This window comes from Enhydra lutris, unplaced genomic scaffold (genome assembly GCF_002288905.1).
Source record: "Enhydra lutris kenyoni isolate GAN:26980312 unplaced genomic scaffold, ASM228890v2 scaffoldscaffold13, whole genome shotgun sequence".
Taxonomy (NCBI): Eukaryota; Metazoa; Chordata; class Mammalia; order Carnivora; family Mustelidae; genus Enhydra; species Enhydra lutris.
Window position 1 is genome coordinate 56893730 of NW_019154097.1, and position 24567 is coordinate 56918296.

A 24567-nucleotide genomic window follows, 5' to 3' on the forward strand; every position below is an offset into this window, starting at 1 on the left:
CTAGTCAACAACATGTGAAAGAATGAAACTGGAACATGGTTTTTCACCATACACAAAAATAAATTCAAAATCAATTAAAGACCTAAACATGAGACCTGAAACCATAAATTTCCTAGAAGAGAGCACAGACAGTAAGATCTCTAACATTGGCTGCCAGCAACATTTTTGTAGATATGTCTCCTGAGGCAAGTAAAATAAAAATAAACTATTAGGACTACATCAAAATATAAAGCTTCTGCACAGTGAAGGAAACAACAAAACTAAAAGTAATTTATGGGATGGGAGAGCATATTTGTAAATGGCAAATCCAGTAAAGGGTTAGTATTCAAAATATATAAAGAACCGATACAACTTGATGCCCCAAAAAACAAATAATCCAATTGAAAAATGGGCAGAAGTCATGAGCAGACATTTCTCCAGAGAAGACCTCTCGTTCGCCAACAAACACATGAAAAGATGCTCAACATCACTCATCATCAGGAAAATGCAAATCAAAACTAGGATCAGATATCACTTCACACCTGAAGGGCTAAAACCAACCACACAAGAAACACTAGGTATTGGTGAGAAGGTGGAGAAAGGGGATCCTCTTGCACGTTAGTGGGAATGTAAACCAGTGCAGCCATACTGGAAAAGAGTATGGAGGTGACTCAAAAATTTAAAAATAGATCTATCCTTTGATCTATCAATTGCACTACTAAGTTTTTACCCAGAGGGCTTAAGAGTGCTAATTCAAATGGATACATGTGCTCCCATGTTTATAGCAGCATTATCTATAATAGCCAAACTATAGAAAGAGCCAGAATGTCCATCAACTGATGAATGGATAAAGAAGTGGTATGTACACACACACACACACACACACACACACACACACACACGAATATTACTCAGCCATAAAGAATGAAATCTAGTCATTTGCAATGATACAGTTGGAGCTAGACAGTATTATGCTAAGTGAAAGAAGTCAGAGAAAGACAAATACCATATCTATTTGAGAGAGAAAGCATACAGGAGGAGGAGCAGAGGGAAAGGTACAAGCAGACTCCACGCTAAGCCCAACCCAGGACTCAATTCTCAGGACCCTGAGATCATGACTCGAGCCAAAACCAAGAGTTGGATGCTCAACTGACTGAACCACCCAGGCATCCTCACTCATGTGTGTAATTTAAGAACAAATAAGCAAAGGGGAAAAGAGAGGCAAACCAAGAAACAGACTCTTAACTATGGAGAACAAACTGAGGGTTACTGGAGGGGAGGTGGATGGGGGGATGAGTTATATAGGTGATGGGGATGAAGGAGTGCAGTTGTGATGTGCACTGGGAGTTGTATACAATTGCTGAATCACTATTTGTACAGCTGAAACTAATATTACACTATGTGTTAACTAACTGGAATTTAAATTAAAACTTAAAGAAAATAAAAATGGAATTACCATAATGATCCAGTAATTCAAATACTGGGTATTTATTCAAAGAAAATGAAAATATTAATTTAAAAAATACATGCACCCATGCAGCATTATTTACCATAGCCAACTTATGGGAACAGTCCAAGTGTCCATTGATAGGTGAAAGGATAAAGAAGATGTGAGATATATATATGATGGAATATTATATCTTATATAGATAAATATATGATGGAATATTACTCAGCCCTAGAAAAGAAATATCGGGCCATCTGCAGTGACATGGATAGAGCTAAATAGTATAGTGCTAAGTGTAGTCAGTCAGAGAAGAATACCAGATGATTCACTCATATGTGGAATTTAAGAAACAAATGAATAAAGAAAGAAAGAGATAAACTAAAAAAGACTCTTTGACTATAGAGAACAAATTGGTGGTTACCAGAGGGGAGGTGGGTTGGGAGGGTGAAAAAGATAATGGGGGTTAAAAGCACACTTATAACGAGCACTGAGTAATGTATACGATTGCTGAATCACTATATTGTACACCTGAAACTAAAATAACGTTCTGTTAATTGAACTGAAATTTAAAAAATAAGTAATAATTTAGAAAAACTGCTGAGGCCTTCCAAAGTGTTTGTATCATTTTGTACTCCCACCAGTAATTTATGAGACTTTTTGCTTTGCATCACCTCGAATATTATGTGTTGTCAGTCATTTTAGTGTGTATGTTGAGGTATCTCATTTTGGTTTTATTTGTACTTCACTGATGACTTAAGATGTTGAGAAGTCTTTCCTGTGCTTTTTTGTTAATATTTTACTTCTTTAAGAGCAGTTTTAGGCTCCCAGCAAAATTGAGGAAAGGTGTAGCAATTTCCCGTATACCCACAACCTGTGTGCATGTGTGGCTTCTCTCATACCATTCCCTCACAGGGTGTAATGTTTGTTAAAATTGATGACTCTTACACTTACCTATACATCGTTATCATTCAAAGTCCATGGTTTACATGAGGGTTCAGTTTTGCTGTTACACATTCTGTGGGTTTGGACAAATATCTAATGACATGTATCCACTGGTGTAGTGTCTATATAAAATAATTTCACTGCCCTAAAAATTCCCTCGGCTCCATCTATTCATTCCTGTTCCCTCTACCCCCAAGGCCTAGGAACCACTGATCTTTTTATACTGTGTCCATAGTGTTGCTTTTCTTGAATGTCATATTGTTGGAATCATAGAATGTAGGCTTTCTAGATTGGCTTCTTTCATTTAGCATTAAGCACTTAAGGTTTTTCCATGTCTTTTCATGGCTTGATGCCTCATTTCTTTTTAGCACTGAATATTTTGTTGTCTGGGTGTACTATAGTGTATTTATCCATTCATCTACTGAAAGATATCTTGGTTGCTTATAAGTTTTGGAAATTATGAGTAAAGCTTTTATAAGCATTCCTGTGAAAGTTTTTATATGGACATACATTTTTCAACTACTTTGTGTAAATACCAAGGACTGTAATTGCTGGACTGTATGGTAAGAGTATGTTGAGTTTAGTAGAAAACTGCCCAATTCTTTTCCATTCAAAAGTGGTTACATATTTTGCATTCCCACCAGCAATGAATGAGAGTTTCTTTTGCTCTATGTATTTGTCATATTTGGTATCATTAGTGTTACAGATTTTGGTTCTGATAGATGTGCAGTGGTATCTCATTGCTATTTTAATTTACATTTACTGAATGATATATGCTATGGAACATTTTTTCATATGCTTATTTGTCATCTGTATGCCTTCTATGGTGAGCTGTATGCTAAAGACTTTGGTCCATTTTAAAATCAGTTTTCTGTGCTACTTGGCAATATATACATCTTCCCCTCTCCAGATTTAATATATAATTGGCATAAAACATTGTATAAGTTTGGGGCACCTGGGTGACTCAGTGGGGTAAGCCTCTGCCTTCAGCTCAGGTCGTGATCTCAGAATCCTGGGATCGAGCCCCACATCTGGCTCTCTGCCCAGCAGGGAGCCTGCTTCCCCCTCCCTCTCTGCCTGCCTCTCTGCCTACTTGTGATCTCTCTCTCTCCGTCAAATAAATAAATAAATAAAAATCTAAAAAAAAAAAAAACCAGTTCACATTAAAAAAAAACCATTGTATAAGTTTAAGGTACATAGTCTGATGATTTGACATATGTTTATATTGTAAATGATTACCACAATAAACTTAGTTAACACATATATCTCCTCACATAGTTTTTTGTGTGTGTTGTGAGAACTTTTAGATTTATTCTCTTAGCAACTTTCAAATATGTAATACAATATTAAGAACCATAGTCACCATGCTGTACCATACATCCCCAGAATTTACTCATAACTGGAAGTTTTTACTTTTTGACTGTTTTCACCTATTTCACTCATTCCCATCCCTTGTCTAAGCACTCACCAATCATACAGTATTTGTACTTCTGTATCTTATTTATTTTACTTACTGTAATGCCCTCGAGTGCATATTTTTGATACTGTTATTGTATTTTCTTTTTTATGGCTGAATAATATTCCATTGCATATACATACCATGCTTTTTTTCTCTCTCTCTCTTTTTTTTTTTTGAAGATAGCGTGTTTTTATTTTTATGTATCATATTTTCCATTCATCTGTTGATGGACACCTAGGTTGTTTCCATGGCTTTTGCGAATCTTGCTGCTATGAACATGGCAGTTTAGATGTGTTTCTGAGATAGTGATTTCATTTCCTTTGGATAAATACCCAAAAGTGATATTGTAGTGTCATATGGCAGATCTGTTTTTAATTATTTGAGAAATTGCAAGACTGTATTCCATAGTGGCTGAACCAGTTTGCCTCCTTGCATGGATGGGGTCATAGGATAGGCTCCATGGCCAGTAGGCCTCTGGCTTAGGATCCGAATCAGATAGAACTGTTCACTTGGCTCTCTGGCCAGATGCGGCCACCTGCTCAGTCAGGTCAGCCTGGTTCTGGGGTTTTCATAGTGCTGTCTTGACTATGGATAGTTACTAGCTGGTCTTTTTGGAGGACGAATGATGTTGGGAATGACTTAGGTCACTGTCTTGATGCTTTCTCATATATATTATTTTAATTAAATGTCTTTCTAAAGTCTTTCCAATTTTTAAAGTTTGGGTTGTCATATTTTTAAAAGATTTTTTAAAAATTTATTTATTTTACATAGAGAGAGAGAGAGAGAGAGAGCACAAGTAGGCAGAGAGGCAGGCAGAGAGAGGGGTAAAGCAGGCTCCCTGCAGAGCAGAGAGCCCGATGCAGGGCTGGATCCCAGGACCTTGAGATCATGACCTGAGCCAAAGGCAGAGGCTTAACCCATTGAGCCACCCAGGCGCCCCGGGTTGTCATATTTTTATTTATATTTTTATTATTGGCTTGTAGCAATGCTTTATATATTCTATATATTCTGGATATAAGTCTTTTGTTAGGTAAATGTGTTAAAATGGTTTTCTCCCCTTCTTTGGCTTTCCTTATTTTCACAATGGTATTTTTTGATTAGCAGAAATTTAATTTAATTTAAATTTTGATGTAGCCTTCTTTTACAGCTTGTGATTTTTTCATTCACTTTAGGAAATTTCTGTGTGTCCAAGGCCACAGAGATATTCTCCTATCTGTTTTCTTATATTTTATAGTTTAGCTTTTATGCATAGGTCTAGGAGCCCTTCTTCCTTCACGCTTTGAGATCCTAATCTAATGTCTTTTTGTGGAATTTCTAAACCTTCTATGTTTTTTGCCTTGAAAATGGTAAGCGTTGTTATTTTAAATTTTAGTACAGATAACTCCACCCCAGATACAAGGAGTGCCAGATATTATATGCAGAAAAATTGTTTGGAGGAATAGCTAACTCTACAGGATATTTTTTTTTCCAGAAAGGATTTATTTTTTTATACCAGGCAGCTGTAGACCTTTGTAATATGGGATACCTTCATCTGGTATCAAAGACTGAAATTTGAAATTGCCCTGCAGTTCCTGGGAAAGCCAGTCTCCTTCACTAACATCATTATTTATAAGGTGAGGTCCTAAAATAATGTCTCCCCTTCCAGGCCCTGAATTTTATCTCTCCCCCTGGTAGCTGCAAGAATTTAAGTTTTCAAGATCACACAGATATTAGTAGAGCTGGGAATCAACCTAGACAGTCCAACTTTCAGCTCCTGGGTTATTAATAGCCTGCTATGCCACCATACCATGAAGGAAGGGTTTTATTTGTTATGTTTCCCATTATATACCTACACTTAACATGTCACTTACTATTCAGCAAATATTTGTGAAGTATAAGAATGAATCCGTTCCCATTAGTAATGTTATTAATGGAGGTACTTTCAATCTTGGTAATTGTGGAGTGGCATTTTGGGATTGTAGCTGTGATGTGATTTTACTACCATTTTTTAAAAGATTTTTATTTATTTATTTGACAGACAGAGATCACAAGCAGGCAGAGACGCAGGCAGAGAGAGGGGAAGCGGGGAAGCAGGCTCCCTGCTGAGCAGAGAGCCTGACAGTCCTTGGTGCTCGATCCCAGGACCCCACGACCTGAGCCGAAGGCAGAGAGGCCTTAACCCACCAAGCCACCCAGGAGCCCCTGCATACCATTTTGTCCTTTTGCTGATGGTGATTTTTGGTGTTATCTCTTAATTAGTGTTTTGGTAATAATTGGGAAAAGTACTGGTCAAATTTACCTGGAAACTTGCATCAATAACTTACTGAACTTTGTTTTGTGCTTGAAGTTTTATAAATAATTAGAAACTCAGAAGATACTGAGTAAGGATGTAGGGCTAAAAAGCTTCTCAAATATTTCAAATGTTTATTGTTTCTTTTTGTCATCCTTTAAGCTTGACTAGAAAATGAAGCAATTCGAATTTAAGTAATTTTTTTGTCTAAAATTTATATTTTGTTATATAATCTTAATTTCTTTTTTGTAAAATCTTTACTCCCTCCATAGAGTTGAAGAATGGATTTCTTATGGTTTTACAAATTTATGGCTCTTCTGTGGAAGAATTTTATTTTAAAGGTAAGTTGAGCTATCTATAGGATTTTTGCAATATCTAAGACACCATAATGGGAAAATTCTTACAACCTGATAACTGCATTTCAGTTTATATTGTTGTATTTTTGTCAGTTCTATGGCTGGGGGTATTTCTTCCAAATACGAAGAGTCCTCATAGCAGAATGACACGTAGAAAGGAGAGGAAAAAATGGTCCAGGAAATTACTGCTATTATAGAGTGAAGCTGTTCTTTTTTTGCCAGCTATGTATCTTCTTTTAAGAAGTGTCTCTTAGGGGGCGCCTGGGTGGCTCAATGGGTTAAGCCTCTGCCTTCGGCTCAGGTCATGATCTCAGGGTCCTGGGATCGGGCCCCACATCGGGCCCCGCATCGGGCTCTCTGCTCGGTAGGGAGCCTGCTTCTCCCTCTCTCTCTCTGCCTGCCTCTCTGCCTACTTGTGATCTCTCTCTGTCAAGTAAATAAATAAAATCTTTAAAAAAAAAAAAAAGAAGAAGTGTCTCTTAGTATAAAACAATTAGGCATTTGCAGAGGTAATGAACTCATAGGACTTTAACATAATCTTTTTTTTTTTTTCCCATCTCCTAGAGACGGCAATTGGTGGCATTAATTGTGGAATTCATTCTAACATTGCTATTTGCTAGCACACTTTTGTTAACACGCAAGTCGTTGATTATAAAGAAGTCTGGGCCTTTCAATTACTCTCTTCAGCCTGTTGATGAGTTGCCTGCATTACTTGAAATGGCCATCACTTTTCCTGGTCAATGGGAACTGGCTTTCGTGCCTTCCAAAAGTGTTGTGGTGAAGAACATCATTGAACTGGTGAAAAGGGATTTACACTATAATTTCTCAGGTTAGAAATTAAAGTTTTTTGAAAAAAATGTGTTATTTTACATTTTAAATTGGGCTTCGGTGAAGATACATGAATCATCTTTTAACTGGACATTAATCTCCCAAGTAAAACATTGTAGGGTATATCCTTATAACCAGATAGTAACCTCCTACGTATAATATTATACATTTTATTATACTTGAGAGTTAAATTCATATAAAATATTTTCTCCTAGAGCCCAAAACACATAGTAATATTTAAAAATTAGATAATCAATTTATATTATTTTGGGTTACTATCCAATTCTGTGATACTGTCTTCCTTGTATTCTGTGATACTGTTTCTGGTTGTGCTTCTTAAGCCTGGTAAGTATGACCCCAGGGCTATATATGATGGTGTGCCAAAGGAACACACAGCTTAAGCATGAGCCCTGATTCTAGATGCACTCTCAGTGGTCAGTTATTTCAAACATTGTTCATATAAAAATGTTACAGAAGATGTATATGAATGCATTAGAGAAGACTCAGGCTATGTACAATTATCTTAAAAGCCCCCAAGTGAGCTTACCCTCACATTCTCAGTTTTTCTCCTCTTTCTCCCAGGGAGAAGTGCAGTCAGAAGTTTGGTGAGCATCTCTCTGGTGCCTCTTCCTTTAAATACACATGTGTATTCAGTAGTATATTTTTTTCAACTTTTTGTTGTCTGTCAAGGATTTGAGGGTCCTTGAGAGTAGATGCCATCTGAAAACATAACTAACTAAAAAAACAAACAAACAAACAAACAAAACAGTGAAGCAGAAGAATACTGATAATTTTTTAAGTATATAACACAAATATCCCAATAAATGTAGTGCTGGAGGCTACTTTGGGTTACCCAGAATATTTCATAATTTCCATCTGATTTCTTCTTTGATGTGTGGGAGTCTTAAAAATATATTACTTTACTTCAAAACATTTGGAATTTGTTGTTATCTTTCTGTTTTTTTAATTTATATTTTAATTTCCTCAAATCAGTATATTCTAGGATTTCAGTTTGAAATTTTGAGAATTTTTTATGCCCACATTAAGGTATATTTTGAAAAATGTACCATGTACATTTGTAAAGACTGTGTATTCTGTAGGTTTTGCTTATAGTGTTATATAAATGCCACCCAGGTAAAGTTGTCAAGTTGATGAATCATAGTGATTTTCAAATATGTATTCTTACCATTTTTGTCTGCTTATTCTCTCAGTTATTGAAAGAAATACTAGCATTTCTAGTTAGGTGTTGTTAGTATTAAATAGGTTATATGTGTTTGTATGTGTGTGTATGTTAAAATTTCTTTTTGCTTACATATTTTGAAACTTGGGTCATGTGAATTATTGAATTGTTTTTAAAAGTATTTCTCTGTTCTGGAATTTTCATTTGTCCTGTTTTTAATAGATTTCAGGTCTCTAGAGAAATGTTCTAGCTTTATTGACCTTACTAACCATAGTTACTTTAAAGTCACTGCCAGAAAGTTCTGGTATCTAGATTATTTGTGTATGTTTTTTTCTCTTCAATCATTGAATTCTTTTTTATAGCATATTTTGTATATTTTTATTGGATGGCAGGTGTTGTGAATTAAAAATATTAGAGGCTCTTGAGGGTACTTGTTTATCCAGAGAGAGTTAAGTTTTCTTCTGGATGATTGCAAACTGACAGAGCATCTTGATTCCATCGAAGTCTGGTTTGGGGCTTTGTAAGGAGTGCTCTGTTTCACTTTTGTCTTTACTTGTGCAACTTATACCTTGTCCTAGGGCATGGCTCTTCTAGGGTGTTACCTAGAAGCCAGAATATTTGTGAAGGCTCCTCTTCCTTTATGGGGCTTGAACTCTATTGTCTGGTTCATCAATATTGCCTTCCTGCTGTTATTTTCTTGGTTTCATGATCTGAACTTAGGCAGCTTCAATGGGGGGCTGACTGGTGACTTCAGGGGAATTTACAAGCTGATTTTTCACTTCTTTGCTATTTTCTTGGCAGTCTCAACTCTCACCTTTTTTCTTCAGCCCAGTAAGTCTGCAGCTTTCTGCAAATGCTTTCAGGGAAAATACCAGGGTGAATATGGCCCTCACCCTGTGCATCTCCCTTTTTCAAGCTATGTAAGTCCATAATTATTCATTGCAGCATTATTTATAAGATAGAGAAGCAACCAAAGTGTCTACCAACAGATGGATACATAGAGAAAATGTGATTATTCAGCTACAGAAAAGAAGGAAATCCTGTCATTTGTAACAGTATGTCTGTTTGGAGGACATTATGCTAAGTGAAAGCTGGACACAGACAAATACTATATTATCTCACTTATTTTGTGTTACCTAAAAATGTTGAGCTCACAGAAACAGAGTAGAATCATGGTTTCAGAAGAAAAGAATCATGGTTGCATTGGAGTTGAGGGTAAGTGGAGAAAATGGGGAGATGTTGGTCAAATTTTAGGAACTTTCAGTTATAAAGATAAATAAGTCCTGGCAATCTAATGTACATGGTGACTATAGTTAACAGTATTGTATAGTGTTATGAAATTTATTCAGAGAGTAGATTTTGCAGTGTTCTCACAAAAAAAGATGATAACTATGTAAGGCAATAGGTGTGTTAATTAACCTGGTTTTGGTAATCATTTCACAACGTATGCAGATATTGAAACATCACATTGTTTATCTTAAAATCATGTTATACAACCTACGTATATACAATTTTAATTTATCAGTGATACCTCAATAACTGGCCAGAAAATTTTGAAAATAAAATAAGTGGTAACTGTGTGGTCATGGATGTATTAATTAACTTGATTTTGGCAGTTAATTCTTTTTTTTTTTTTAAGATTTTATTTATTTATTTGACAGAGATCACAAGTAGGCAGAGAGGCAGGCAGAGAGAGAGGAGGAAGCAGGCTCCCCACTGAGCAGAGAGCCTGACGCGGGGCTCGATCCCAGGACCCTGGGATCATGACCTGAGCCGAAGGCAGAGGCTTTAACCCGCTGAGCTACTCAGGTGCCCCTTGGCAGTTATTTCTCAGTGTATATATCATCATCATCATGTTTTGTACCTTAAATACACCATTTTTTGTGTGTCATGTGTTTCAATAAAGCTGGGGAAAAAATAAAGCCACCCAGGTAATAAAATAAATAAATAAGAAATTTCCCTCTAGTTCTGTTTTCTGAGAAATCTAGGCGAAGACACGTCTTAGCCTCATAAAGTACTCAAAACTCACTCTCCCTCCCTTTATCTCTCATACTTCTGCTTATGCAGGTAATACCTTTCTTGAAGCTCAGTTAAATTAATGAAAACAGACCGGTGGGTCCCTCCTCAGTCCCTCGTCAACCATGGCCAGGCAGTTACAAAGACCTGTGGCTATTCCCGCAACATTCAGTGGTTAAGGCAAAGAGATTGGGAGGTTTCCTGGGACATAAAGGATGTGCGGGTGAGATGGATGAATTAGGCTTAGATGCAGAAGTAGAGGCTATGTGCCCCAAAGTGTGCCTGATTACCTGCTTGTACATTTTGTACACACTTAGTTGACAGTGTACTTTCGATATTAGATTCTATTTCCAGCTGTGTTCCCAAGTTTTGTTTTGTTTTGTTTAACTTAATGGACTTTGTTTTTCCAGCTTTAATCATTTGAATTCTCTGAGGACTTTGTTTCATCTTGCTTCTGGTCACCTTGTGTAGGTGCAAATCTGATTCTGGTCCCTGAGATCCTTCTCATACCTTTGGGATATATAGCCCAGCTGTGCTCACCCTGAGAAAAGTGCGGCATACTTGGCATTTCCCAACTATACAAAACATAATGATTATGACACATAATAACCTCAAATATTAAAGTTGGGAAGTTTCATTATTCAACTTCTGAGTATTTTTAAATCAGGTATTATAGATTCCCATCTTCTAAGACTTTGAATAGATTGCATGGATCAATTTTGTTATTTCCTTCCAAGGTGGAAATTTCAAAACACATTGGAAATATCCCTCTTCCTTACCTTATTTCACTATGCAGTTATTATAATGATTAGTTATATTTTAAACTTGTGATAAAACTTTTAAAACTCTTTTTTAAAAGATTTATTTATTTATTTGAGGGAGAGTGAGAGCATAAGCGAGAAGAGGGGCAGAGGGAGAGGGAGAAGCAGATTCCCCACTTAGCAGGGAGTCCAGTGTGGGGCTCCATCCCAGGACCCTGCGACCTTGACCTGAGCTGAAGACAGACGCTTAACCGGCTAAGCCACCTAGGCACCCAAAATTTGTAAAACTCTTAAAAATTTTTATGCATTCCTAATATCCATTAGTTTGTTATGCCAATGATTGAGCAGCAGTATTTTGAAATTAATATTTTGATAGCTTTTCATCCATGTAAAGCATTTTCCCACTTTATAGATAGAAAAGGCAGTCAGATAGTTTGCCTTTATGTGGGCAACTCATGCATTTGATTCTTTTCTCTCTACAGTTCAAGGGTTTTCTTCAGAAAGAGATTTTGAAAAGTATGTTGAACAAGAGAATAACTCTAAAAAAGTGTTGGTTGCTATTATTTTTGACCATGAGTTCCAAAATAGCAATGATCCCCTGCCATTTAAGGTAAGAAGTTTTTAATGTAGAAACATCATAAGTGTACTTTGCATTTCTGAGGCTTAATGAAGTAGGGGCATAATTATTTCATTTATTAAGTGGGGACACTGCAACTTACCCACAATCATACTACTTGTACATAGTAGAGATTTAAATCCATATCTAATTTTTGTGCTGATGCCTTTATTTAGCCAGAGCTTTAGGTAGATGGGGGAAGAATTGAATTCACCACATACTAGGTTTTCTTCTTATAAATCATAATCATAGGAGATATTGACCTTTACCACTGTATCTAATATGGCTGCTGTCTCCAACTCTGTGCGTGATGGTGAAGTACATACACATTTCCCAGGTCAAAAGATCTGACGTGTTAAAGCAGATGCATCTTCACCAGGATGAAACACAACATGAAAATGTACCTCTTTCTTTTGACTGAGTCTCATCATTTTTCTCCAAAATCTAAATCTGGAACACAGTATTAAGTCTTAGCCAAGCAGAATCAGAATTAGGACATAGGCAGACTCTGAGATTCTGATAACAACTTCCGAGAAGAGAGATGAGGACTGTGCTTTGACCTTGGCGTCCCTGGTGTTGAGGGAAATAACCAAGTTATGGCACAGATGTATGCACAGAGCTATAATTCTACATTTAAGATACAGATGGTTGTCAATGGAATGAAAAAGTAAAGAAAATCCCTGGGTCATAAGTATAGTTGTAGGTATCTTATGTTCTGTCCCATCATTCCCTCATTCCTTTCATGTTTATAAAATTCCCTCAAGTCACTGATTCAGTGTAAGTGATGCTGATGTAGGCTTATCGGTGTATACACAGAGTGTGGTCAAAATGTTTTTGATAAAGCTGTCATCATCAAGACAGCATGATACTGACACGAAAACAGACACATAGATCAATGGAACAGAATAGAGAGCCCAGAAATAGACCCTCAACTCTATGGTCAACTAATCTTTGACAAAGCAGGAAAGAATGTCCAATAGAAAAAAGACAGCCTCTTCAATAAATAGTGTTGGGAAAATTGGACAGCCACATGCAGAAAAATGAAATTAGATCATTTCCTTACACCACACACGAAAATAGACTCAAAATGGATGAAGGACCTCAATGTGAGAAAGGAATCCATCAAAATCCTTGAGGAGAACACAGGCAGCAACCTCTTCGACCTCAGCCGCAGCAACATCTTCCTAGGAACATCGCCAAAGGCAAGGGAAGCAAGGGCAAAAATGAACTATTGGGATTTCATCAAGATCAAAAGCTTTTGCACAGCAAAGGAAACAGTTAACAAAACCAAAAGACAACTGACAGAATGGGAGAAGATATTTGCAAATGACAGATAAAGGGCTAGTGTCCAAAATCTATAAAGAACTTAGCAAACTCAACACCCAAAGAACAAATAATCCAATCAAGAAATGGGTAGAAGACATGAACAGACATTTCTGCAAAGAAGACATCCAGATGGCCAACAGACACATGAAAAAGTGCTCCATATCACTCGGCATCAGGGAAATACAAATCAAAACCACAATGAGATATCACCTCACACCAGTCAGAATGTCTAAAATTAACAAGTCAGGAAATGACAGATGCTGGCGAGGATGCGGAGAAAGGGGAACCCTCCTACACTGTTGGTGGGAATGCAAGCTGATGCAACCACTCTGGAAAACAGCATGGAGGTTCCTCAAGATGTTGAAAATAGAACTACCCTATGACCCAGCAATCGCACTGCTGGGTATTTACCCTAAAGATACAAACGTAGTGATCCGAAGGGGCACGTGCACCCGAATGTTTATAGCAGCAATGTCTACAATAGCCAAACTATGGAAAGAACCTAGATGTCCATCAACAGACGAATGGATAAAGAAGATGTGGTATATATACACAACGGAATACTATGCAGCCATCAAAAGAAATGAAATCTTGCCATTTGCGACGACGTGGATGGAACTAGAGGGTATCATGCTTAGCGAAATAAGTCAATCGGAGAAAGACAACTATCATATGATCTCCCTGATATGAGGGAGAGGAGATGCAACATGGGGGGTTAAGGGGGTAGGAGAAGAGTAAATGAAACAAGATGGGATTGGGAGGGAGACAAACCGTAAGTGACTCTTAATCTCACAAAACAAACTGAGGGTTGATGGGGGGAGGGGGGTTGGGGGGGTGGGGTTATGAACATTGGGGAGGGTATGTGCTATGGTGAGTGCTGTGAAGTGTGTAAACCTGGCAATTCTTAGACCTATATCCCTGGGGATAAAAATATATGTTTATAAAAAATAAAATTAAAAAAAATGTTTTTGGTACAGTTTCAAACCTCACCGTGTACGATCTCCCGACTGTTCCGGCCACTTAGCTGATTCTTACCTTTAACATTGCTACTGTGACTCGCTCTACAGTCTCTCTCCCAACCACACCCACCCCTTTCCTCCTCCATCTTCCCATAAATGCCCTGTACATATTACTATCACTGAATTTACTGTAGTGTAAATATATATATATAGTCTCAACTAGAATTTGAGCTCCTTGAGGAATAGGTGCTGTATCTTAATCCTTGAACACACAGTAAGTGTCTAAAGCTTTTGTTTTGGTAACTTGAGTGTATTAATATTTACCTAGGGTTATGATACCTGCCTGCCCCTCCTGGTGGTACTGATTTCTCTGGTCTGACCCCTGACTTGAGGCAACTGCTGGACCATTTGCTGTCTTGTAAAGCTACTTAGATCCATCATGATCTACCTTGAAGTTTAGTTCTCTAGAATTAGTATTATCTTTTCATTTAATAATGAAATCATGCAGTATTTCACTTTTATACTTTCACATATCTCATCTGTCTTCATGTGGGATTCTTTCTTAGGTTCTAATCACTTTTAGGAAAGGAAGAGATTTTCCTGTTGGAACACTTGGCTGCCATAATGGGAAGAGAAATTAGCAATACCTTTTGGTATGTTTCATTTCAGTATGCATGCCACCTGTCTATTTTGGGAAAGAGACATTGGCAATGGTGTGCAATGTTTGCTTACCACAAACCCACAGTAGCCACACAAGTCTGCTTCATTGGCTGATGTCCAGAATCTGCTTAGTGCTCGACACTCTGCCTCAGAATCATACGTGTGCAATTTTTCTTTAACTTCCTTTTGTTTCTCATTCTCACTTAATTATTTTTTCACTTACAGATGTTGTTTCTTTTTGCTCCTTATAGGTAAAATATTTTCTGCGTTTCAGTAGTTTTCAGAGGAACAAGTATGTGACTTTTTTCCGAACTGACGGCTGGGAAACAGGTGTTCTCTTTCCACCTTTTCCTTCTGTGGGACCCAGAAGTCAAAGTAATTCAAACGGGGGACATCCTGGTGAGCCTATCTTTAGTTATACTTACTTTAATATCCAACTAATATAATAAGAACCGTCACTTGTGTATACCTTCATTTCTTCAAGCTTGTGATAGAAATTTGTTAATTTTTAACTTACTATATTGCTGGTGAATTCTTTATTTAAAATTTTCAGCGTCCAAAAGCTTGTGTAAAATTTCTGTACATTGGAACAATGTATTTTTATGCAGGTTCAGCTCAACTCAACTAAACTCTTGGAATTTAAATGGTCAGCTCCTCCCTTTAGGTGTATGACAAAGGAGGGGACTAGCATCTTTAAGGAAACAGAACAAACAATTATACACTTTAGTGTCCACTGTTCGTTTCACCACAATTTCTGGCATAAGATCCAAAATTATAGGATATGCAAACAAGCAGGAAAATGTTACATAAAATTAAAAAAAGAGTCAATATAAGTAAGTGGACAGATAAGCTAGATACTGGGATTGGCAGACAAAGAGTTTAAAATAATTTTGAGTATTTTGATGTCATGTTGTTGTTAGCAAATGTTCTCTGATATAATGTGACGAAGAGGACACTTTACCCCTGTAAAACTTGTAACTCCGTTAGTGAAAAAAGATCATTCAAATACAAAATACAGAACGTACTCCAAAATACATGCCCAGTATTCTTGAAAACTCTCAAGGTTGTGAAAAACGACAAAGAATAATAAAGTTTCATAGATCAGAGGAGACTATGGAGACATGACAACTAAATCCAATGTAGCATCCTAGGTGGGAACAGGGGGAAAAAAATGACACTGGGGAATAACTGGTGAAACCCAAACAAAGTTTGTATAAACTAGAAATTGTTTTGTGTCAATACTAATTTCTTAGTACCATGTACCATGGTAATATAAGATGTCATATTCGGGAAGCTGGGTGCAGGGTATCAGTAATATTTTTCAGTCTTTTTTTTTTCATTATTTTCCTTCTAGGGAAGCTTTTTGGACATTTTTTCCCTAAGTATGTCCTCTCATGAAATTTTAATACCACAGATATACTACAGATCTGTTTCATTGTGGCTTTAGGCTCTATAACTCTGTTGAGAATATATGGTATTTAGGACCCTCTGTATTACTTTTGCAAATTTTCTGTAAGATTACATTTTTTTTCCAAAATAAAAAGTATATTTAAAAAACTCTCCAAGCCAAAGTAGCAATAAAAGTGGAAAAAGTGACAATTTCTGAATCTAAGTACATGTGTAAAAAATTTGTATCTTCCTGGTATTGAACATTTCTCCTCTAATAAGGAACAAAATAAAGATGTTTGCTCTCATCAGTTCCTTTCAGCATCTTACTGGGAATCCTAGCTTGTATCAGAAAAGGGCAATGAAATAAAAGGTATAGATTTTGGAAAGGAAGGAGTGAAATTATCTTTATGTGAAGTTGACAGAATCATTTTATGTAGGTGATTGTGTGGAGATCCACAAAAAAGTACTACATAAAATGTATTAATTTAGCAATGTAATTTAATAATTTATAATACATATAATTTATACAATGTAATTTATAATACATATAATGTATTAATTTACCCAAGATGTACTATACGATAATAAATTATAAATCTATACCCAAAACAGCAAAACATTTCTGAGAGAAAACTTTAAACACCTAAACAAGTGATGATATATCTAAATCTCATTGGTTGGGTTACTCAAAATTGTTAAGATGTAGCTTTTCCCTGAATTGATCTGTACTAGCAATATAGTGAAAGTCAGAATCCCAGCAGTCTTTTTGGAAAAAAATGGCAGGCTTAATCTAAAATTTATATGGAAATACAAAGGATCTAGATTAGTTTTTTAAAAATCTTGTAAAGGAATGTCAGTGTCAAAGAACATTCAAGACTTATTAAAAATCTACATAATTAAGACATTGCCATATAGGTGTAATGACGAACAAATAGAAATGAAAAGAATGAGGTATCTGGAAATAGACTCGTATACATATATACATATATACATAAAATAGTTGGATTTTTTTTCATGAAGGCACCAGTATAATTCACAAGGAAAACGAAATCTTTTGAACAGATTGTGATGGAATAACATGGTATGTGGATGGAAAGAATGAATCTTGATCACTAACCCATATTTACACATTAGTTAAATAACATGATGATCATAAACATAAAAACTGAAATCATAAACTTCCATAACAAAATTTATGAGAGTATCTTCATGAATTTGGGGCCAGCAGTGATTCATTAAGACAGAAAAGGTATTACTATAAAAGAAAAAATTGACAGATTGAACTTCATTAAAATTAAATATTTCAGCCTATGTGAAGAACTCTATTAAAAGAGTAAGGTGGGACCCAGAAGGGAGAAAATGTGACACAGATTCACATTCAAAATCTATAAGGAAGTTATGTTGATGAACAGAAAAGTCAGTTTTTAGATGTCATAGCATTGCCAAATCTTAATAAAAGTTTTTAAGTGTTTGCTCATTTTTATACTAAACTTGTGTAACAGTAAGTAGCTATTTGCATATTGCCACATATCCAAGGACCACACTGAGTAGCTCTGCTTTAGTGGACATCAGCTCATGTAACTCACTCAGTATGAACTTCACTTAATTTTTTAAATATCAAGGGTACAGAATTAAAGTCTTTTCCTATGCTATAGTTTATTCAATTCTCATCCAGTTTATTGAAATTGCAGAAAGCAGCTCTGTAATTTCACACAATATCTTACTTTCTGGGAAGCTGGGAATTAGGATCCTTTTAAAAAGAATCTAAAAAAAACCACAAATGAGCAAACAAAAAGCGGAATCAGACCTACAAATACAGAGAACAAGCTGATGATTGCCAAAGGGAGGGATAGGCAAAGTGCGAGAAGGGGAATGGGAGATACAGGCTTCCAGTTAAGGAATGGGAATAAAAGGCAAAGCACAAGGAATATAGTCAATTGTATTGTAATAGCATTGTATGGTGACAGATGTTATCCACAGTTGTGGTGAGCACAGCATAATATATACACATATTGAATCACGACATTGTACACCTGAAACTAATGTAACATTGTGCCTCAAACATACTCAAGTAAATAAAAATTTAAATAATAGAAAATATTTATTATGTATTTGGTGGGGAAACCATAATAGCTGTGAAATTTAGACTATTTTAACAGGAGCCTCTTCATGATAATTAAATTTGTTGCTTCTGACATACTTTAGTTACAATTTTCTTTGTTCATTTCAGCTATTTCTTGTTCTGTTGTACTTAGCAATCCTTGTTTTGTCATTTAGGGTACATCACTGAAGGGTTTCTGGCAATGCAGCATGCCGTGGATCAGGCCATCATGAAATATTATAACCACACAGCTACACAAAAGCTATTCCAAGATGTCACTGTCTTTGTTCAAAGATTTCCATATCCAGAATATTCTCATGATTACTTCTTTACCTTTTTTGGTATTGTCATCCCTTTAGTAATCTTATTTATCTTCTCTATGAATCATCTTACCCTCATTCAGTCTATTGTGTGGGAAAAGGAAAAGCGATTGAAGGTAACTCTGCTTTTCTTGTGGTAAATAGAGCTTCTGGAGAAAAAGCTGGGTCTGTAGCATAAATTGGAGGCTGGATTATTTCTACCCACTCAGCCCTGGTAGATGGTCCTGTTTCAGTAGCAGCCAGAAAGTGAACACTGATTTCTCTTGGCAATTTTCTAGAATTTTGTTTTTATTGGAGTTCTTTGGTTTTATTTCTAGAAGACTACTTCACAAGGTTATTGCAAATAGAATTTAAATGCCAGATGCTCTAAAATCTCTCTGGAATAGCTGGGTTGCAAAGACTTAATCAACTGGACTAATAGAATTGTCTTGATGAATTTAGATACAAGTAAATTTCAAGATTATGTAATTCTATGATTAGTTTTCCTGAGGTTTTTTTTTCTAAATGACCTCTTATTGTCCCCTTCAGAATTTGTATGTCTTGGTAGAGACCATGTTGTGTTATGGCCAGAGGCTTTGCAGTTCAAAATACAGTCATTTAACCAATGATTAATTTATAAGTAATATATGATTATTAGCATATATAATTATAAGTAATACATTATTATTACATATTTAACATATATGATATACAATAATATTATAAATAGAGAGGGAGAGATGATTTATATAATTATATATAATTGATTTATTGCCTAATTTGTTTCAGGAACTCTGATAAATCATAGATTTGAATCCTATCTCTATTATTTTTTGACTCTGACATGTCATATAAATTTTCTAGCCTTTTTTCTCAACTATAAATTGAGTATAATAATAACAACCAATTTGGAGGGCTGTCATGATAGTAAGCTAGATATTGTATAAAAAATTACCACCATCAAAACAGCTGGGCCTGATGTTGTGAGGTGGAAAGGAGGAAATAGCAGTTGAGTGTTTGGTACATTGTCAGGTACATGGTGAGTGTTCAACAGCCATTAGATGTGGCTGTTAACATCAGTCATCTCTCCATTTCACTTGTCTCCTTGTGTAGTCTTAAATCATGTCATTTTTCTCTCTTTCCTCTCTTAGTGGCTGCACCACTTCACAGATCAGCCTCACGTTGTTTCTCACCATCACCTCTTCTCACTCTGGGCTCTTTTCACACATCTCCTTACCCTTCAGCTTTCCTCTGAACCTACCTTGTACATTGTTGCCAGGGTTATTGTCCTATAACACAGATGGCTATAAATAGATTTTAAGGTTGTATTTATCTTTGTTCTCTCCTAAATAAATTCCACTTAAGCATATACATTTTCTAATATTTGGCCTCTGCCTACTCCTTGTTTTGTTGTGATTGTTTACAAATATAATTTAAATGCCGAATGCTGTCAAACATCTCTGGAATAAGGAGAACTACAAAGAAATAATCTACTGGATTTGTGGAGCTGTGTTAGATACAAATCAATTCCAAGATTCTATAATTCTGTGACTGAAGAAGAAATTTTTTATGGTAGTATTGTTGACACACAGTGTTACATTAGTTTCATCTGTACAGCATTGGACACATTTGCACATTATGCTATGCTTAGGACAGGTGTAACTACCATCTGTCAACATGAAACACTATTACATTACCTCTGACTATATTTCCTATGCTGTACCTCTCATCCCTATTACTTATTCATTTGATAACCGGAAGCTGGTAACTCCCACTCCCCTTCACCGATTTTGCCCATGCCCCCCACTCTCCTCTCTGGCACCCAACAGTTCTCTGTATTTATAGAGATGTCTTTGTTTTTGTTAATTTGTTTGTAGTCCATCTATAGATGAATGAATAAAGAAGATGTTGCATATAGCTACAATGAATATTAGCCATAAAAAAAGAGATCTCGCCATTTGTGACAGTATGGATGTCATTACTTTTTGATGTCATGTTCAGTGATTCATTAGTTGCATGTTTTTAACTTTTTTTTTTAAAGATTTTATTTATTTATTTGACAGAGATCACAAGTAGGCAGAGAGGCAGGCAGAGAAAGAAGGGGAAGCAGGTTCCCCTTTGAGCAGAGAGCCCTATGCGGGGCTCGATCCCAGGACCCTGGGATCATGACCTGAGCCGAAGGCAGAGGCTTTAACCCACTGAGCCACCCAGGCGCCCCTGTTTTTAACTTCTTGAGGAACCTCCATACTGTTTTCCAAAGTGACTGTACCAGCTTGCATTCCCACCAACAGTGTAAGAGGGTTCTCCTTTCTCCATATCCTTGCCAATAGTTTCCTATCCGGTTAATTTTGTCCATTCTAACTGGTGTAACGTGATACCTCATTATGGTTTTGAATTGCAATTCCCTGACAGCAAGTGATGTGGAGCATTTTTTTCCATGTGTCGGTTAGCCACATTTCTGTCTTCTTTGGAGAAGTGTCTGTTCATGTCTTCTGCCCATTTTTTGACTGGATTATTTGTTTTTTGAGTGTTGAGTTTGGGAAGTTCTTTATAGGCTTTGGATATCAGCCCTTTATCTGTAATGTTGTTTGCAAATATCTTCTCCCATTCCTATAAGTTGCCTTTTAGTTTTACTGACTGTTTCCTTTGCTGTGTAGAAGCTTTTCATCTTGATGAAGTCCTAAAAGTTCATTTTTTGTTTTTGGTTCCCTTGCCTCTGAAGATGTGTCTTGGAAGAAGTTGCTGTGGCCAAGGTTGAAGAGGTTACTGCCTATGTTCTCCTCTAGGATTTTGATGGATTCCTGTCTCACATTGAGGTCTTTCATCCATTTTGAGTTTATCTTTGTGTATGGTGTAAGAGAATGATGCAGTTTCATTCTTCTGCATGTGGCTGTCCTGTTTTCCCAGCATCATATATTGAAGAGACTGTCTTTTCCACTGGATATTCTTTCCTGGTTTGTCAAAGATCAGTTGACCATAGAGTTGAGGGTCAATTTCTGGAGTCTCTATTCTGTTCTATTGGTCTGTGTGTCTGTTTTTGTGCCAGAACCATACTGTCTTAATAATTACAGCTTTGTAATTGAGCTTGAAGTCCAGAATTGTGATGCCTCCAGCTTTGGTTTTCTTTTTCACCATTCCCCTAGCAATTCAGGGTCTTTTCTGGTTCCATACAAATTTTAGAATTGTTTGTTCCAACTCTGTGAAAAATATAGATGTTATTTTGATAGGGATTGCACTGAATGTATAGATTGCTCTGGGCAGCATAGACATTTTAACAATGTTTATTCAGCAACGTGGCAGGATACAAAATTAATGCACAGAAATCAGTCCCATTTCTATACCCTGAATAGTGTGTCTGAAGAAAGAGAAATTAAGGTGTTTATCCCATTTACAATTGCATAAAAACCATAAGATACCTAGGAATAAACCTAATGAAAGAGGTAAAGGATCTGTACTCTAGAAACTAGAGAACACTTATATTTCATTTTTAAAATATTTTCATTGAAGTATAACATACATACACACAGAAAAGTGCGTAAATCAGAAGTATATATATATATATTTTTTTTTTTTTTTAAAGATTTTATTAATTTATTTGACAGAGATCACAAGTAGGCAGAGAGACAGGCAGAGAGAGAGGAGGAAGCAGGCTCCCCACCGAGTAGAGAGCCTGATGCGGGGCTCGATCCCAGGACCCTGGGATCATGACCTGAGCCGAAGGCAGAGTCTTTAACCCACTGAGCCACTCAGGCGCCCCATGGAAGTATATATATTTTAATCCATTCAGGCTACTGTAACAAAAATATCGTAAACTATATAGCTTATAAGCAATAGACACTTATTTGTCTCAGTTCTGTGGCCTGGAAAGTCCAAGAACAAGGTGCCAGTAGATTCAGAATGTCTGATGAGGAACTGCTCTGCGGTTTGTAGATGGCACCTCATTGATCACTGTCTTCCCATGTAACAGAAGAAGTGTGAGCTCTCTGGGGTCTCCTTTATAATTCATGAGGATTCATGAGGGCTCAGTCCTCATCACTTAATTATCTGTGTGCCGTCACACAGGGGACTAGGTTTTCAACTTAGGAATTTTGAGGAGATACTAGCATTCAAACTTTCATGAAGAAAGTATGCCCATTTTATTGTGACCCCCGTAAGAAATAAAATACTGCTAACACTCTAGAAGTCTTCTTGTGTATGCCTCCAAACATTTTCCCCAAAGTACACACTAACCTGATTTCTAATTTTATGAGTTAGTTTTGTCTGCATTGACCTTGATAAATGGAATCATGCAGTGTATTATGTTGTGTCTGTGATTCTTTCAGCTAAATATGTAGCTGTAGTTCATTTATATTCATTGAGATATATGAGTTTTAAGAGTCCATAGTATGACTATCACAATTTATCTATTTTCCTTTAGGGTTTGGAGTTAGGATATTATAAGTAATTCTTCTATGAATATTTTACATATTTTTTGCTGCATGTTAGATTATGCATATTTAATTTCAGTATATAGTGCTAAAGTTTGCCAGTAAAATTTTGCCGATTTTCACATCCATTAGCAATGTATGAAAATTCTGTTTTCTCTACATTTCACCAAAGTTTTTTTCTAATTTTATCTAATTTTCTAATTTTTTTAAATTTATGGGACTGTATTGGCCTCAAAAATGTAGAGATCTTTCACTTTTCATTGTTTTAATTGTAAGTCTTTCACCTCCTTGGTTGAGTTTATTCCTAAATATTTTACTCTTTTTTAAAGATTTTATTTTTTTATTTGAGAGAGAGAGACCACCAGCAGGGTAGAGAGCAGAGGGATGGGCAGACTCCCTGCTGAGCAGAGAGCCCCATTTGCAACTCGATCCTGAGGACTTGATCCTGGGACTCCTGGATCATGATATGAGTTGAAGGCAGACGCTTAACTATTGAGCCACCGAGGCACCCCATATTTTTTTAAAGATTATTTATTTATTTATTTAACAGAGACACAGCAAGAGAGGGAACACAAACAGGGGGATTGGGAAAGGGAGAAGCAGGCTTCCCCCTGAGCTGGAAGCCCAGTGTGGACTCAATCCAAGGATCCTGGGATCATGACCTTAGCCAAAGGCAGACGCTTAACCACCGAGCCACCCAGGCGCCCCAGCACCCCATATTTTACTCATTTTGATGTTCTTGTAAGTGGAATTGTTTTCTTAATTTCCATTTTAGATTGCTTATTGGTAGTGTATAGAAGTTCAACTGATCTTTGTTTGTTGACTTTGTATTCTTCTACTTTGAGGAGTCATTTATTAACTCTTTTTAAGTGTGGAATCTGGTTTGCATGTAACATTGTCTCATCAACTTGGATGCCTTATATATATATTTTTTTTCTAAATTGTCCTTCTCCCATTGTGTATTTTTTACTTCTTTGTCATAAATTAATTGGCCGTATATGTGTGAGTTTATCTCTGTGCTCTCTATTCTGTTGCATTGCTCAATGTTTTAATGTCTGTCTTAATGTCTGTTTTAATGACAGTACTGTACTGTTTTGATTACTATAGATTTGTAATATAGTTTGAAATCAGAAAGTGGAATGTTCCAGCTTTTTTCTTCTTTCTGAAGATTGCTTTGCCTATTTGGGGTATTTTGTGGTTCCTTATAAATTTTAGGATTGTTAGGGGCACCTGGGTGGCTCAGTGGGTTAAGCCTCTGCCTTCAGCTCAACTCATGATCTCAGGGTCCTGGGATTGAGCCCCGCATCAGGCTCTCTGCTCAGTGGGGAGCCTGCTTCCCCCTCTCTCTGCCTGCCTCTCTCCCTACTTGTGATCCTTCTCTCTCTTTCAAATAAAAAAATTTTTTTAGGATTATTCTATTTCTGTGAAAAATGACATTGGAATTTTGATGGGGATTGCATTGAATCTGTCCATTGTTTTGGGTAGTATGGACATTTTACCAATATTAATTTTTCCAGTCCACAGGCATGGTATACTGTTTATTTGTTCGTGTT

General features: G+C 36.4%; 1 protein-coding gene across 1 annotated transcript in view; it reads left to right on the forward strand.

The window, feature by feature from the left end:
- Positions 1-6377: 6377 nt before the first annotated feature.
- The window catches only part of LOC111146224 (ATP-binding cassette sub-family A member 3-like), a 117373-nt gene continuing 99183 nt past the window's right edge, over positions 6378-24567 (forward strand). Inside the window, exons 1-5 of the mRNA XM_022501678.1 lie at positions 6378-6437; positions 7017-7281; positions 11720-11847; positions 15050-15197; positions 18465-18724. Of these exons, the coding sequence (XP_022357386.1) occupies positions 6378-6437; positions 7017-7281; positions 11720-11847; positions 15050-15197; positions 18465-18724 (861 nt within the window). The remainder of the gene's footprint in view (positions 6438-7016; positions 7282-11719; positions 11848-15049; positions 15198-18464; positions 18725-24567) is intronic.